This window comes from Rhinolophus ferrumequinum, chromosome 3 (genome assembly GCF_004115265.2).
Source record: "Rhinolophus ferrumequinum isolate MPI-CBG mRhiFer1 chromosome 3, mRhiFer1_v1.p, whole genome shotgun sequence".
NCBI classification, from domain to species: domain Eukaryota; kingdom Metazoa; phylum Chordata; class Mammalia; order Chiroptera; family Rhinolophidae; genus Rhinolophus; species Rhinolophus ferrumequinum.
In genome coordinates this window covers 77,554,569-77,572,028 of record NC_046286.1, presented here as the reverse complement: position 1 = coordinate 77,572,028, position 17,460 = coordinate 77,554,569, and the positions used below count along the sequence as shown (strand labels likewise).

Sequence of the window (17,460 nt, the reverse complement as noted above, 5' to 3'; positions counted from 1 at the left end):
TCATGGGTCTGTGAGGTCTCCCTCCCTTTAGCTGCCTTTTCTCTGATGCCTCTTCTTGATTCAGATCTGTCCGAGGGTCCTGACAGGCCTCTCTACTTGTTATCCTAGTGGTATCAGTGTGAGAGAGCTCAGAACTGCAGAAACTTGAGGTGTCCAGGCTGTTGCTTGAGTGGTGATGGTGTCGGGGGGGAGTGGAAGGGATAGGGTGGGGAGGAGCAGTTAACAGCATGATGTCCATACTTGGTTTGAAAAAGAAGGTGTGCTGTCAGTTCTCTCCTGAGCTCTCTCTTCTAGGTGATTTCTGTCCTTATCCAAACCTTTCATTTCATACAAGTACTTCTAAGATGGAACATTTTGTTGTAAAAGTTTTAGGTGGTACTGATATTTAATGACTTTTTTCTTTGATAGGAGGAAATAGAGAAGAAGAAGTCTTATTTGAGGAGAGTGGGAATGAATAAACTTGTTACAAGTAGATCAGGGCAGAGGGAGCAAGATGATGTAAGGGACAGATTCTTTTTACTTCTATGATTGTTGCTGTGAGCTGGCCAAGTTTATCCCTTTTTTTTTTGCAAGAAGTAAACAGAAACCATGGAGACCAGTGTGGCCAGTTACTACATCTGGAGTCTTTCCCATACTCAAGTCCAGTAAGTATCTGAATTCTGTGTTGAAAAAGAGCGTGAAATGTCATCTCTTTTACACGTGTTATTTGGTAGTTGCTTTTTGGCTGCAAAGAACCCTTACGTGTCTTTAGGGACAATGAGGTTTCTTGCAGGCGTGTCTGCCACAGGGAAAGGAGACCTCACCTGTCCTTTTCCCTCAGCAACTGGCCACCTGGCCTGTTTGCTCTCTCTTTAAGACTCTTTATTCTTTTCTGTCTACTGGCTTTATAATCTCATCATTCCGAGCTAGAGCATAGCTCTTAATGGATGCCTCAGCCTTGCTGCCATCTGTCGTCTTATATCTCATGGCAAATAGACCCATCTCGCTGTTTCCTAATTTCAAATTCTTGAGGAGGCATCTGATTTGCCAGTGAATCTTTTTTTTTTTTAATAAAGATTTTATTGGGGAAGGGGAACAGGACTTTATTGGGGAACAGTGTGTACTTCCAGGCCTGTTTTCCAAGTCAAGTTGTTGTCCTTTCAATCTTAGTTGTGTCGGGCGCAGCTCAGCTCCAGGTCCAGTTGCCGTTACTAGTTGCAGGGGGCACAGCCCACCATCCCTTGCGGGAGTCGAACCGGCAACCTTGTGGTTGAGAGGATGCACTCCAACCAACTGAGCCATCCGGGAGCTCAGTGGAAGCTCAGCTCAAGGTGCCGTGTTCAATCTTAGTTGCAGGGGTCGGAGCCCACCATCCCTCGCGGGACTCGAGGAATTGAACTGGCAACCTTGTGGTTGAGAGCCCACTGGCCCATGTGGGAATCGAACCGGCAGCCTTCGGAGTTAGGAGCATGGAGCTCTAACCGCCTGAGCCACCGGGCAGGCTCCGCCAGTGAATCTTTTTGAGTGTTCCCAGACAGCCTATGATTTGACCATATGGGATCTGTTTTTTTTTTTTTTTTCCATTTGGGGTCTTTTTAGAGAAGCAGAGCCTGTGGGTAGGACAGATTCCTGTAGAAGGGATGTCACATCTTTGCGAAGATGTTTAGAATGTGGCATCTTTGTTAAGCTATGTAGGACATCATACCTTTGTCTGTTTCCTCATCTATGAAATGAACATAATCTCTGTCTGCTTCACAAAGTTAATTGTAAAGATCAAATATGTAGCTTTGGAGAGTTTTCAAAAAATATGCAGGTGAGGAGTATTATTACAAATCCTTTTCAATATTAAATCTTAAATTTTCCCCTAGACATTTCACTCACTGAACCAGAATTGTCATGCTGAACTTTTTCGTTTATTTGCATTTTACTCTTTTTGCTGTGTACTAAAATGTAAGTTCCTTGGGGTAGAGACCTTGCCTTTTTTTGTCCTTTACACCTAGGCCTTAGCAAAGTGCTTGACCTACCCCAGGCAGGTAATAAAAGTTTGAATAAATGAATGAGTGTGAGAGGGAGTAGGGTGTAGTGATTACAGACACAGACTTTGGAGCGAGACTGTCCAGGTCGGAGTCCTGGTTCTGTCATTAAATAGCCTTGTGACTTTGGACAAGTTGTTTAATGTCAATGGGCCTCAGTTTTTTTCTTTTCCTTCTGCAAATTGGGGATACTAATCCCTTATTCAAGAGTTTATGAAGATTGAATGAGTTAATATAGGTAAGGTATTTAAAAGAGTGCCTGACATAAAGCACTATTTTCTATGATGATTCAGGGCAGTCAAAGATGGTGAATTAATTTGGAAATACTGCTAGAAAGCATTTTTGAGATTGATTTGTAAATGGTTTGGGAAAAGCATGTTTACTTTAATACATATGCAGTATAGCCTCTTAATTTTAACATTTGTGGGATGAGTTATAAAATATCTCAGATTATATTTATTTTAATGACTACGAAGACTACCCAAAATATATCTTAAAGGGGGCTTTAAAGGTATCGAACCCATGTTAGGACCAAGTGAGGCTTTTGAGTAGCTTTTTATAGTTTAGTTTGGGCAAATGTAAATTTTTAAATAATTTGTTACTCTTAATAAGATGGAAAATCATGTCTTGTGGAAGGAGGAAAAGTTATTTGCTCATATCCCTCAAAGAGCGAATTGACTCTAGGTTATTTGAGTACTTGCAGGTAAAAGTACTGGTGTATCACTATAGCTAAAGTAACGTATTTGAGGAAAGGATGGTTTTACACCTTTTTCCCCTTAAAATATATGTGTGTATTTTATGAACCGCTCTTGGTCTTGATCAAGAGGTGATTTTTTCTGGAGCAGAGCTCAGTTGATGATATCCATGGCATAGATCTGGGGGATGTGCCCCCGACTCCCCAACTTCCGCATCCCTGTGTCCCATCTTCTTTCCCATTTAGTGCACATCTTTGAAAACTCCGCTGCTGATTTCCCTCTTCATCCATATCGTCAATAATAAATTTACTTTGTATGACTACTGTGCACTGTGCCCTAAGCTAGGGAACGGTCCACGTAGCCCGCTCTCAAATCCTTCCCTACACCTGCACGTCAAGTTGCTATATAAACTGCAGCTCCTGCTTCCAAATGGCTCATGAGAGCAGCCTGTTTGCTTCCACCTCTAAGAAACTGGGGACTTTTTTTGTTGAAGTGTGGAAGTATCTAGAGGCAGGAATGAGGTGGTGAACTGGAGGGAGGAGAGAGATGTATGCCACTTAGAAATGTGGAAGCCATTTTCTATGGGGGGAATAGAGCATTGTCGTGCTGGAGACCCTGCTTGCTGCGCCATGTGTCGTGTTGTGGGGGGGCCTGCGGGAATCTCAGCTCCCGGTCTCCCCACATAAGAACGCAGGATGTGGCTAGGCCAAAAAGGAACACCCACGGAGCCATAGGTAGGGGAATCATACCACTATATTCTCTCTGGTGGCTGGGCGAGACACATGCAGTAGTAGCCACACTATGCGCAGTCCGCCATTCACTTCTTTGCCTGCCAACCAACCAACCAATCATCGGAGCCCTGCAGTTACCGGCAATTGGCTAACTGGTTACAGCTGATGGCCAACCAATCACAGCTGATGGTCATTCACTACCCGAGCCAGCACCTCCCTGCGAGGCCCAGAGCCTGGAAACTGTCCCCACAAGCATAAATGATATTTAAATTCCATGGAGCTTTATTTCTCCAGTAGTTACATTTGATTGGTTAATAGATTTCTTTCCACTAGCCACAAAACCCCAAAACCGTTTATTTGTAGCATTGCTGACTATGGGAAAATGTGTTCTGAGTTCCCCGTACAGGCTTAGAAATATAACTGTTTTGAACCCAAATAAAATCTTCAACTAAATTGAGATTACAATTCAGTGTTTCTTTGTTGCCTCTCAGGATCTTTGTTTACTGAGATGTGAAAGTGTTCTTTTGCTGCCTTGTGTTTCCCAAGATACAGGGTATATCTGCACACCCCAATAAATATGTCTTCCACGTCTCCTAAAACTGTGCATGGTTTTCATTAGGGGTTATGCATGCGCTTGTCTAAATTTGTCATTTGTTTTGGAATATTTAAGAGGAGGGAAATTGACATATGTCCTTGTGAATCTAGTTGAATGAGATTAGAACTATAATGTCATTAATTTAATAAACTAGGAAATGGCTTAACATCTTGCTTCTGTAAAACTGGAAATGTGTAGAAAAATATTGGGATTCAATTAACAAAATGTTGAAGTGTGGCTGTAGAGATCTCTGAATGCTAATGTCTGTCAGATACCATCTATATTTTGTGGAAAATAGGAGGGATTATATAATATTGATGGGCAGCACAAAATTAAAATCCTACCTAGAAAGAGATTTGGGTAAGTTAGAAAGGCATAGAGGGTATGTAAATATGGAATTTCTTAAATTTTAAATTATATTTAAAAAAATCTTAATATGTATTTTAACTACGTAACTGTGCAGGTCTTTACTGAGTATAAATGATAAGCCTAGAATAAAATAAATGTAAGAATTCCTGGGAAGAGCTTCTTATATCATTAAAATGAATTCCAAAACAACTTTTTCAGTATCATATTTAGAAAGCTATGGGATGAGTTTCTCTTTTGAGGTACAAAACTTTAAAAGAATTGTTGAGTAATTGAGATTTGGTTTGGGTAAGGAAAGATATCTGGCAACTGAAAGTTGAAAGGAACTTTGGCTATTTATAGGTGGTCTAGAAACATGTAACTTGACCAACTTATTCTATAATTAATGTTTTTACTAGAGTTACTGAGTGTTTGTGTTTATTTCTCTCTGGTCCAAATAATACAGTCAAAGCTATGGTCCATGATCTGATAGAAGTTATTTGGGTCAAGGTAGAAGTAAATTTGTGTGTGTGTGTGTGTGTGTGTGTGTGTATATACACACATACATACATACATACATATATACACACACATATATACATATACATATATATGTATTTTAAACAAATCATTGATTGTTAATTTTTTATTATTATTCAAAATGAGGATATATTTGCTTTAGTATTTCCAGACTAAAATTCTTTTGAATTATAGCATTTTTTGCATAATTTTATACTATAGTGTAATCACACAGTGATATCACTGGATAAATTTTGGTAATTATATACATGTATTAATCCTTTGCTCCCTGTTTCTTAGAGAAAGGTTTATTTACTTATAAATAGAGGGCTAGTGGGTTATGTAATAAATCAGTGAAGTGGATGACTGAAAAGTGCAGGCCTCATGAAAATTCGGGTTTGAGTAGAAAATGTTAGCTAGAAATTTTAGGATACCGAGTGAGCCCCCAACAATCCAGGCAGGATCTGGCGCAGGCACCATGAGTTTGTGATCCCTATCCTGAAGGTCAAGGTGGTTGTTTCAGTTATCTGTCGCTGTGTAACATACCACACCAACTTAGTGGTTTAAAATAACAGTTTTCTTTCTTGATTCTGGATGATTACCATCAAGTTCTTTCTTGGGGTCCATCAAGCAAGATGGGCGTCGTCAGAGGCTTCTTTATGACCAGATTTGATACCTGGACTAATGGGTCATTTGTTTCTCCTTGTGTAGTTTCTCCACATGATGAGCTTGGGCTTCCAATTATAGCTTGGCAGTATCAGAGTAGTCAGCCTTTCTATACTCTTGCTGGCTTACCCCAGAGTGATTCTAAGAGGTCTAGGTAGAACCTGCCAGGCTTCTTAGGGTCTAGCCTCAGAAGTTATTCAGTGCCACTTGACCATATTCTATTGACCAATTGATAATAGGCCAGCTCAGATTCAAGAGCATGGAGGAATAGGCTTTACCTCTATGGCTTGCACATAGAGAGACCATCTTTGGCAACAAGGTACTCGGTTATTATTCCAGTCTCTGTCTGTATCTGTCCCTTTGTGCCTTTGCTGGTCTTATGATCTGTGGCTCATATATAGAAACCTCTGTTCCTTGGAGCTTAGCTTTAAAATTCTCCACTAGTGTATACATATCCTATACGCATTTATTCTTTTGCTTTGCTGTGTTAGGTAAGTTTATACTGGAGAATTTTTTCTATTCATCAAGAACATAAATGCCTCAAGCAACGGCCTAATTTTCTTTATCCTAAGCATTAGATAGATTCAGTATTCTGTATATAATATGAGGTTGGTGCAAAAGTAATTGTGGCTTAAAGGTTAAAAATAATTGCGAAAACTGCAATTACTTTTGCACCAACTTAATAATGATTCAACTGTATTTGTGAATTGATATTTGATATTTTGGAAGGGTTGCATTTTTATTGTTTGCTTTTTTTCTTTATAGAGCTTTTTTTCTTTTCACCATAACTTACATTTGAATCTCAAAAAATGTTTTTTAAAAAAGAAAACATTTGAATTTGGGAAGGATAGAGTCCTGAGAAGTGAGATCCTCCTTGTAAAGAAATAGCAGCAAAGTTGCCAAAAGACCGTATTTGTTTGCATCCATCCAGTGGTATTTATGCTAAGGGATTGTTGGACACAGATGTAGTACTTTGGAGTACATAATATTTTTGAGACTATATAGTGCATATGGAAGACAGCCCAGAAGCTATGTAAAAATTAATTGCGATTATTTGAACTACTTGGTTTTTCTACTCCCAGTAAATCAGTTACATTTAGCAGTCGTCTGATAACTGCCATCTTTGAGCCCTCACATATCGAGGCATCACAGTAAGATTTTTTTCCTTTCTTGTGAAGCTACTTCTGCTTTATTATAACTATTATTAAACCGTGTTTGCTTCTTGCCGCACTTCCTTCAAAGAAAAGAGGATGATAAATGGCTAGGACACTCTCTGAACTCTGGGGGGGTGGGGGGCGGGGGGGGAAGTGTTTTTCCCTTAAAGAAGGGAAATATTTTTGAACAGTACTTTAAAATTAGAATATGTTTACATTTCTTTAAATTTTTGTTGTCTCTCTACCTTAGGGCTTTCGTTGTATTTGTGAGAACCTACTATATCAAATTATTTGTCTATAGAAATGACGGTAATGTTTTACTTGTCAGGTCACTTAATTCTTAAGGTTTAAGGGTCATTTAGAGAAATACATTTTCACCAATTTTTCCAATTTTCACCAATACTATAGATTGAAAGTCCTATCATCTCCATTTTGCAAGCAAAGGAAAGAAACTACAATTGACTCTTGGACAACATAGATTTGAGCTGTGTGAGCTGTGTGTTGAGTGTAACACACTCAACATAGATTTGAGTGTGTTATATGCAGATTTTTTTCAATAAATATAGTGGAAATTTTTTTGCAGATTTGCGACAATTTGAAAGAACTCACAGACGAACCTTATGATTTTCTTAATAACATTTTCTTTTTTCTAGCTTACTTTTCTTGTAAGAATATAGTATATAATATATGTAACACAAAATATATGTGAATCAACTGTTTATGTTATTAGTAAGGCTTTGGGTCAACAGTGGACTATTAATAGTTAAATTTTGGAGGAGTCAAATTTATGTGGATATTCGACAGCGCCCCTAACCCCTACATTGTTCAAGGGTCAACTGTATTCCCTTTTGAGTTTAGTTTGAAGCATGCAGATTAAAAACAGAGTCCAGGCTAGGTTTCCTTAAAATGAAAGGCCCATTCTAATAGCTTTTAATACATTTCAGTAGAGACTAATACTTTGTTAATCTGATTAAAGTGAAATTTCTTCAATAAACAAGCCAAAGTGTTGGATTGTTATTTACCAAATTGTGTGACGAACACCACTACTAGGGGTTCTATTAAAAAAAAGGATTTTGTGATCTAATATTTTGGTGTAAACAAAGTTTACTGCAGAACTTCTTGTACCATATAATATCTTAGCATGTATTATGAATTCCTAAAAAATTAGTAACAACAAACATATTCCTCAGATCCTTTTTCTTTTTAGAACTCTTATTGCCAGTGTTCCAGGGAGCACAATTTTGAAATCCCAAAATATTGCTGTCTGTTTATATGTGGAAAATTTGTCTACTTTGGAATTAGTAACATTTTTTAGGCTTTTTTGTATTATTATTATTATTATTGGTAAATTGCTCTTCTTTTGGTGACCACCATCCATTTTACTGATACTGACATACCCTGCTGAGTCTCTCTTTGGTGAACGTGTTTCCACAGTAAAGATATTTCTTACTTTTTAATATCCAAGCTTCCCAGAACATAAATCTTTTAATACAACAATTTTTAGCTTATGTTTTTGTAGGGAAAATTTATAGGTATGCCTGCAAATCCAATATGACATTTTAAACACAAATGTGGGGAAAATATCTCAAGTTACATTTTTAGTATGATGCGGGCATCTTGAAAACATCCTCATGTCAGCTAAGAGGATATGTGCCATGTCACTGCCTAAAAACACTTGTTCTTTGATCTTCTAAATAGCGTTTTAGACATTTTGCATTCAACACGCTAGTTTTTTAATTATGTGTTGGAGTGGTGCCGTGTGTTATGTTTTAGAGAACTGGTTGAGGGTCTTGGGGTAGACATGCGCTATGTTACCTTTTCTTAAAAGACTAAGACAGACTGAGGTGTTTTTTTCTTTTTTTTAGAACATGGGTTTTCGGGTAAGCATTACTGCCACTCGTTAGACTATCTTAACTCATTTAGTCCTCATGACAACCTGAGCAGGTAGGTAATATTATTCCCAATTTCTCATGAAGAAATAGAGGCATGGGAAAGGAAAGTAACTTGCTTGAGGCCCTACAGCTAGTTAAATTGCAGGACTGGGAACTGGACCTGGGCAGTCTGCTGCCAGGATCTTCACTGCGATGCCATTCATAGAAATTACTTGTTTCCAACTTTTGTAAATTGAATGTGGTTCCTAGAAGTACATACAGTGGAAGTTAAATTACAATGGAGTGTTTGATTGTCTGATAGTTTGTGTTCACGTGTATAATAATGAAAACTCTGTTTTCTTTGGTATTGAGGAAAGGTTATGCCAATCTGGAGTCTAAGCAATTTACTGGTAGTAAAATGGGCACTTGGGGAAATCACCTTAACTACATTCAGGCTCCAAGATACCATTTACTGAATGAGGCAATAAATAGTTTTACTAAATTTTGACACTTAATAAATAATTTTGTGTGTCCCTGAAGTGTCTCCTGGCATTTTGTGGTCAGCTATTCATGTAACTGGGCAAATTGTATCATAGAGGAAAAGAAAAACAAATATTTATTGAATACTCTCTATGTTCACATGTTTAAAATGAAACTTGTTTAATTCTCATACGGTGACAGTTATTATCCTTGTCTTAAAGAAGAGAAAGGTCATGTATATGTAACAACTGGTCTTAGATCACATATCTTGTACATAGATCGATTCAGGTTTGAACCTTGGTCATTTGCATTCTACTGACAGGCATAGAGTTAAGTGCAGTTATCTCCCTTCAGAGTTTTTCTCTATTCAAAACACGTGTGTCTGAATGACAGTGGGGCCTGAGTTCATGGGAAGAATGTCTTTTGTGGCAGGCCCCGATCTGGTCTTTCAAAGCAGCAGTCTGAACATGCCATGGCTGTGGTGGGGCCTTCAGAAGCTGATGGGGAAGTAAAGGTTCCTGTAGATAGCATGGAGAAGAAAGCCCTGGACTGGGGCCTCTTTTCTCTCTCCATAAGTTGGCATTTATAAACTGGGAACTCTCTTGAAATGCATTGAAAATGTCCCGGAACCGGCATGACACAGTAACAAGATATGCCTTTAAAATAACTACTGCCGCCACTACCACCACCATTATTGCCATTAGATGGTTATATTTTTCTATCAAAGCTGAATAATCAGATTTACCCTAGAACAGTGAGACAGGGGTGAGTGTACATTGTCTTCATGTCTTCCCTAACAATCTGGATGGCCTCAGTACCCTTTCTGTTGCATGAGAACTTCCCACTGAAATCCAAATAAGCAATTCTCTTTTGCTGCGAAAGTGTGGAAGTGTCACAGTTGCTATCGAACTCATTTTCACTTACTAAAGTCATTCAGGTACTTCAGGGGCCACAAGGACATTAAAGTCTTGGCTTACCACAGACCCAAATGTCTCCAAATAAAAGGACCTATTTGGTGTTTTAAAAGTGCTTTTGATTACTTTACGGAAAACAAGAAGGTGGTGAGGGCTGGCTGGTTGGAGAGCATACACTTGGAAACTGTCTTTTTAGCCATGAGCATTTTTCATAGCAACTAGATTTTCTCCGTTTGTGACGATGAACCAAGTGATGAACTCACCACAACTCTTTCTGGAGCTTCCCCACTTTTAGGCAAAGTAATTTGAAACTTGTCAAAAAGCCAGAGTTTGGGGATTGCCTTATTCTTGGTCCTAAACCTAGACCTGTTTTATAAATGATTTCCTGGCCAACGTGTCCCTGCATGACATGTTCCTGTAAATGTCCTGCTGCCACAAATTGCTAATCTTAGCACAAATAGAATTCTGTGTCCACTCAAAGTGCTGCTTTCCTAGGATGCCATCCCTGTGCTGCTCACCAGGTAGAATTCTTTCTTTGGGTGAGATCCGCACGCTTTCCTAGTTCTCTCCCAAGATTCTGTGCCTTTTTAAGCTCCTTGACATTAAAGCCTTACAGATTCTCAACATGATATCCATATGTCTGTACCTGGGCGAATAGTTCTCATGGAGTGATCTTCCAAAACTACAGGGAACACAGTGGGGAGGGGAAGGAAAATATGAACCTTGTGCTGCCAGGGAACCCAGACATGATGGGATAGTCTGGAGAAAGGGCCCTTTTAGGCTGCTTAACTACCTGGACAACCTGCCTCTTTGGGGAGAAGGAAGGAAGCGTGCATTTTGTAAAACGTAAAACATTTCACAATGTAAAAACAAAATCTACAAGAAAGCCCAGGATAAACACCTCTCCCCCTTCTTCTCAGTCTAGGGAAGGAGGGGTCCCTGGGCTCCAGGGTGAAACACAGAAAAGTGGACAGAGGACTGCAAGAGGAGAACAGTTATGGAAGTGACAGTTGCTTCTGTCCCCTTACAGAGGTACTAGCAGTGTCAGCCCTGAGGCAGCCCAGGGCCAGGTTCTACCGTGTTTCCCCCAAAATAAGACCGAGTTTTATATGAATTTTTGCCCCAAAAGATGCATAAGAGGGCGTATTTTCAGGGGATGTCTTATTTTTTCATGTACAACAATCAACATTTATTCAAATACCCCATCATGCCATTTTCTTCTGGAACATCGTCATAACGTACTAAATGCGTCTGTCGGGCTGACGATCTTAACTGGGGCTTCTTTTCGGGGTAGGTCTTATTTTTGGGGAAACACGTAAGCGGTTGCAAGAGGAGGCTGCACCTGAGACACCTGTGGCAATGAAAGTGGCCTGCAGGAGCAGCCCAAGACCCTAGACGGCCACTGTGGGCCAAGCAGGAGTAGGAACATCAGTCTGCTGGGCATAGCAATTATCAGTGCTGTTGGCTTCAGGGGGGTGTGGAGGTAGCCTCTCGGCAGCCTTTTGGGGACCAGAAAACAGACTGTGGGCAGAAGATTCTGGTAGTGACATGGATGGAATATCTGCGAGAGACCTTTTGTTTATTGCCATTGTGGGATAGGTAGTTCACATCCCTCAGTTACGCTTCCTGGGTAGGTGTACCTCCTGTTCAGGTGGACCTCCTTTTATTTTTTGATTGATAGTACTGAAATTTAAAAAATACATGTTATAAAATTTTGTTCTGAAAAACCCTTGGCGAGTAAGTTTGAAAGCTTGGAGAGAGCCAATCTTCAGATTTCCACCTAAAATTTCAATGATCCAAGCATCTTGAAAACATGATTTAAAGAATGAATTTCATTAGGAAAAACTAGGTTACTGAGTTTAACGTTAAAATGCACAGAATTCGTTGTAGGTTGAGATGGTCGAAACAGACGCTCTGCCTGATTCACTGACTCCCCATCCCAGGCCCCTAGCTCAGCTATTTAAGTGGAGTTCCCCCAGGCTTCTATGGGCCCCACGCTGATAAGATCTGGGGCCAAAGTCTGTGTAGCCCTTTATCAAGGACTGGCTGTGGGAAAGTGTTCCTGTGTTTGTGTTTCAGGTGACCATTTCTGAATCATTCACTCCATTCTCTCCCCCTCCACGACTTACTACTTCTTAGCCCATCTCATTTTTATTAGTGGGCTACATTCGTGATTGAGTAACCTGTTAAATTGCAAGGATTTTGTGCCATAAGATAACATGCCTTATGTTTGTTTTATCAAAGAACAGCTTAAATTGAGTCCACTATACAAATGATCAAGATGTAAAGCAATCGTTACACTGCTTTTGCATGCCACTAGCATCTTTTTTTCAATAACTCAAAAGTAGTTTACACTGAATAAATGATGATAGCACTGAAGTGAATTTACAATTTGAGAGAATTTAAGAAAACTTCCACATATTGTGAAAGCATGGAAGATTTGTTAGGTCCCTCATGAATCTTCTAAATTGTGACATGTGTTGTTAAGCACATGATCATAGTATGAAATGTTTTCCTTCTTTCTGAGAGGAATAGTAAATGCTCCAAATTTATATAATGCAGTATTATTGATATGTATCCTCTTCTCTATGCATGAATGTTTTCCAAGTGAATATTTGCACTATTTAATATTTTATTTGCATTGCCTCTTGGATAAAAAGTAAATAAGGACAATATTAATTATTTGTTTGAAAATAAACCTTATCTAGAGATTCTAAAATTGTACTTGTGAGTAATATAAACAATACACTGTTGCTTTACTTTCTGAGTTGTCATCATGTTTTATTATATTTGGAACATGAATCATTTTACATTTGGAGAATTTATATGTAACGAGATGACTTGAAAGTAGGGTAAAAATTCTACCACTTTTGTATAAGCCATATCAGATATTTAAGAGTTTTCCATTTTAAGTTTAGCATCTGTAGGAATATATCTGATAAGCATATATTTAGTTCTGTGGTTTTATTCATTTCAATGGCCTGTACCACTTTAGGCACTGCACACGTGAAGATAGTACTTTATGAGTAAGTTCATTTCTACTTATAATTTCTATACAAATCATTTCACATACATACACACGGGTTTACATGGGCATGAGATTTGTATTGATTTTGTGATGAATAAAATGTTATAAATGGACTGGTAAGCCAAAGAAATTACATGTTTTCTTGTTATTAGCATTAGATTCATAATTTAAGCTTATGTAATTTAAGCTTATTTTAAAAACAGAAATTAACTAGCTCCTTTCTAAAATTAAATGACAAGTTGACTTAAGTGGTCAAACTTCTTTGTAGTTTCAGAATTCAGAATGGAAGTTTGAAGGCTGGAATGCCCGGAGTAAGGGAGGTGTGGAAAAGAATTGTTTTTCCAGGGATGCTGTTGTCTCTGGTCCCCACGAAAAGGAAATGGAAAAAAGTATGATTTTTCTGAGTAATGATGAAAAGGAATAGGAAGATGTTTATCTGTGTATATGTATTTTGCCTTGACACTTGGAGTGATTTCTGAAACTATGCCAAAAGGACATGTTAATGCACAAACAAGTCCCACAAAACCCTTAAAAATGTGTAAATGGATTATCATTCCTGTATCTTTCATCAAAGTCCTCTGGTGAAATTTTCAAGTGCAAAAACATTATCTGCCCATTTCTCCTTCCTGGGAGAATTGTTGCCTTTCAGCTGTCAGGTTTCTCCTTGTTGTCTTTTGTACTAGAGGTTGATAAGTTTGTTCCCAAACTGCCGACAAGGTCTCAGAAGACTGTCAGGGGAGTGATCATTAGTGGTGGCAACTGTTTATTCCTCTAAAAATTTAAAGTTCACCCCCTTGGTTCAGCTTGTTCAATAAAGTCCAGGCAAAGAAGAGTAACAGCACATACATTTTTGGATGGTAAAAATTTACTTAGGATCTGCTTCTTCTTGGCCTTATGACATTGAGATTCTCAAGGAGGTGGAAAGACAATATAGGTTTTTATACTAGATAATAAATAGCTAGATGCAGTGTATTACAGTTAGTCCTACTGAATCTCCAAAAGATGGAATCATTGTCACTGATAGCAGCTATATTTGTTTTCATTACCGAGTGTAGCAGCTGTCGATGAGACATCATAAAAACAAAGCAAAACAAAACAAAAACTACTATGGTTGCTCCTTGAAGTTTGTTGAACAGGTCCTTTGTGTTCTGTCCTACGTTAGGTGTACTGTGCTAGTCAGAACCCCTACAAGGGATTTTAAAATTTCTACTAGGACCATGAGCTGTGCCACGTACCTGATATGGGACAGGAAGTTACAGCCACTATAATGGAAGTTTAAAAAAAAATCAACAACCCTGTTACGCATATTTGCAGAAGGATACATAGTCAACTAAGAGGATCAGACAGTTTCAGGTTTCATCTTGTTGGAGTGATTTGGGGAGGATTTGGCTTTGGAGGAGGAAGGTAAATGTATACTGAGGAGAGGGAGACTCAGATGGGGGTTAACTCTATGAGGATTCTCATTTGGCTGGAGGACGGGATGCTTGAGAGAAGAGGAAGGAAAGGCGGGAAGGGAGGCTGAGCCAATCTGTGGCAAGCCTTAAAGTTCAGTCTTCACTGAAGAATTGGGGCTCCTTTTAATCAGTGTCTGCCATGACCTGCCTGCTTTTCAGAATACCCAACTCCTCCTTCCTGAACCCTTGGATCTATTGAGTGATGTAACAGGTATAATGTCATGACATTGTGGTGAAAAGAGGGAGCTCTGGATTGGAAAACAGCATGGTTTTCTACCTTGGATCCATCTCTTGCTAGTTATATGCCCTTGGGCAAGTTGCTAAATCTCCCTGTGTCTTAGTGGTGGTATGAAGATTAAATGAGGTAAAAAGTAAACTATGTAAAGCACACAGGCCCATTGCAAATAACGAAAATACTTGCGTGGTCCCTAGTGAATTTATGCTATCTGAGACAGTCTCCCATCTGTTCTGAGTGTAGCTCATAAATTTCTGTCTGTGATGCAATCCAGAGATAGATAAAGTATGAGTGGAAATAGTGAGAGGGTCAACACGGGTAAAGATGTAGGGTAGAAGAAAGGATGGCTTTTGGTATGAAATATAAGTAGCTGTCTGTAAGTTCACTTCCTGGAGTGAAAAGTCTGCCTCCCTAGAACAAAGATGCTCACCTGTCTCCTTCCCATGCTCAGGGAAGAGAATGAAAGAAGCATCTTCAAGCCAGGTCTACTTTGGGAGGCTTTGAGCTTCAGCTTGTCCTGATGGGTCCTATCTGGTGCCTTAGGAAAGGAAAGAGGTTATGGCTTGTCAACCCAGACAGGCAGAAAACACTATCTTAATTCTGTGCAGGTAAGGTTTCAGCCACAGCTCTGTCCATAGAACCTCATACCCTTTGCATTTCCAGAGTTAACATTTGTAATTTCTACCATTTGCAGTAACTTTAAAGGTTGGAAACTGGTGGTTTACAATTTCTCTTTGAGACTGGTGAACTAATGTTGCAGGTCCTGAGGGTGTGGTATATAGAAACTGGGCTGGTCTCTAACAAATAAGCAGAATACTTGTTCAGCATTTGCAGCCAAATTGACATCTTGAAGTGATGAAACTGTGTGTTTATAAAGAATGGTTTTTAGGGAGATAATTCAGTGAAGTTGACAAGGTGACTCCCCTGACTTCTGAAAAAAGTATGAACCTGGAGAAAGCCAGATGTCTGTATAAATACTTTTGTGGTTGCAATTCTGAGGATTCTGGAAACTCTCAGGCTGTATTTCACTGGGATCTCCAGATGGTTGGCTTTCTTAGTATCCCAGGGAAGAGGCTAACCTTGGTTAGAAGTTAACTCCCTGTGAGGAACCAAGGGAATTCTGGGTAAGCCTCTGGCATTTGTTGGCTTACGTCACAGGGAACCATTGGCTTGGCCTCTTATTGGTGGAGTGCTAGGCTAGAAGCTACTCTCATTGGTCAGATTTGGGCGTGGAGTGGGTTGGCTTTCCAGTGCACCTTGACTATCACATGCAGAATGCTCAGGGAGCCTGGTGTGGATGACTGGGAAAGACAGGTTCACTAGGTGATAAGCGGCCCATCCTTGCAGGAGGCAGTGTGAAGGGCAGTGTGGCTGAAGAAGACAGAAGCCTACCACTGTAGTGGGTAGTGGGAGCTAGCATTTCAGCTTGTGCACAAGTGGATGGTCCTGCTGGGAGAAGATTCTCTTTTTTTTAAAAAAGATTTTATTGGGGAAGGGGAACAGGACCTTATTGGGGAACAGTGTATACTTCCAGGACTTTTTTCCAAGTCAAGTTGTCCTTTCAATCTTAGTTGTGGAGGGTGCCGTTCAGCTTCAAGTTGTTGTCCTTTCAGTCTTAGTTGTGGAGGGCGCAGCTCAGCTTCAGGTTCAGTTGCCATTGCTAGTTGCAGGGGGTGCAGCCAGCCATCCCTTGCGGGAGTCGAACTGGCAACCTTGTGGATGAGAGGATGTGCTCCAACCAACTGAGCCATCTGGGAGCTCAGCGGCAGCTCAGTTCAAGGTGCTGTGTTCAATCTTAGTTGCAGGGGGCAATGCCCACCATCCCTTGCAGGACTCGAGGAGTTCAACTGGCAACCTTGTGGTTGAGAGCCCCCTGGCCCATGTGGGAATCGAACCGGCAGCCTTCGGAGTTAGGAGCATGGAGCTCCAAACGCCTGAGCCACCGGGCCAGCCCCTGGGAGAAGATTCTTTATCCAGAGAGGTGACTTGAGGAAATTCTCAAAATTGGGTTCCACGAGGCTGTGTAGCGCGGAGAGAGATCTAGCTATTATAGCCTTTTGTAAAATATGTATTTAATTTTACTTTAGTACAGACTTTTTTTCCAGAGTCAACTTGCTTTTGATTTTGAAAGTTGTTGCCAACATACTGGGTGTTGAGTAAAGTTTCCTTGGTTCCTAGGGGAGGGCTTGAGCAAGGAAGAGCATGATGCTTTGGGGAAAGAAACTTCTAGGCCTCTCACTCTTGTGATGACATTATTTTTGAGGAACTCTAGTATCAACTATATTAATCTGAGATGGGCAGAATAAGAGGAAGTGGGAAGGGAAAAAAGCAACTATGTAGTTTTGAATATGGCAAAACACTATCAAACGATCATCAATATGAGCACAGTTTATGGTTCCTTTAAATATAACTTTTGAGAAGGCTGGGCTTTTTCAACATCTCACTTTATGATGAAAAATGTATAATAGCTAACCTTTACACAATACCCTGTCTCTGCTTAGTGCACTAGCCTATGTATAAAATCCTACATAGGAATATTGATTCCTATGTACTTCACAATACTATGAGGGGTAGGAATAATTATTATCTCAGTTTTACAATGAGGAAACTGAGGCACAGAGGTTAAGAAACTTGCTCAAGATGACACCCTAGTCAAATAGTAAAACTGCACTCACAACCCTGGCAGTCTGCTTTCCAGAGTCTGCTCTCTTAGTAACTTACTTCACCATGTCTACTGTCCATGTCTACCTGTCTACTCAAA

At 39.7% G+C, this 17,460-nt stretch overlaps 1 protein-coding gene across 4 annotated transcripts in view; it reads left to right on the top strand.

Annotated features, from left to right (window-relative positions):
• Positions 1-17,460, top strand: part of ARHGAP18 (Rho GTPase activating protein 18) — a 175,355-nt gene that overhangs the window by 55,662 nt on the left and 102,233 nt on the right. The window contains exon 1 of one of the 4 annotated variants that reach the window (XM_033103377.1): positions 580-644. The exons of the other annotated variants lie outside the window; for them this stretch is intronic. Coding sequence (XP_032959268.1) covers positions 589-644 — 56 coding nt within the window. The 5' untranslated portion in view covers positions 580-588. Of the gene's footprint in view, positions 1-579; positions 645-17,460 lie in introns of those variants that run through there. 4 annotated transcript variants of the gene reach the window in all.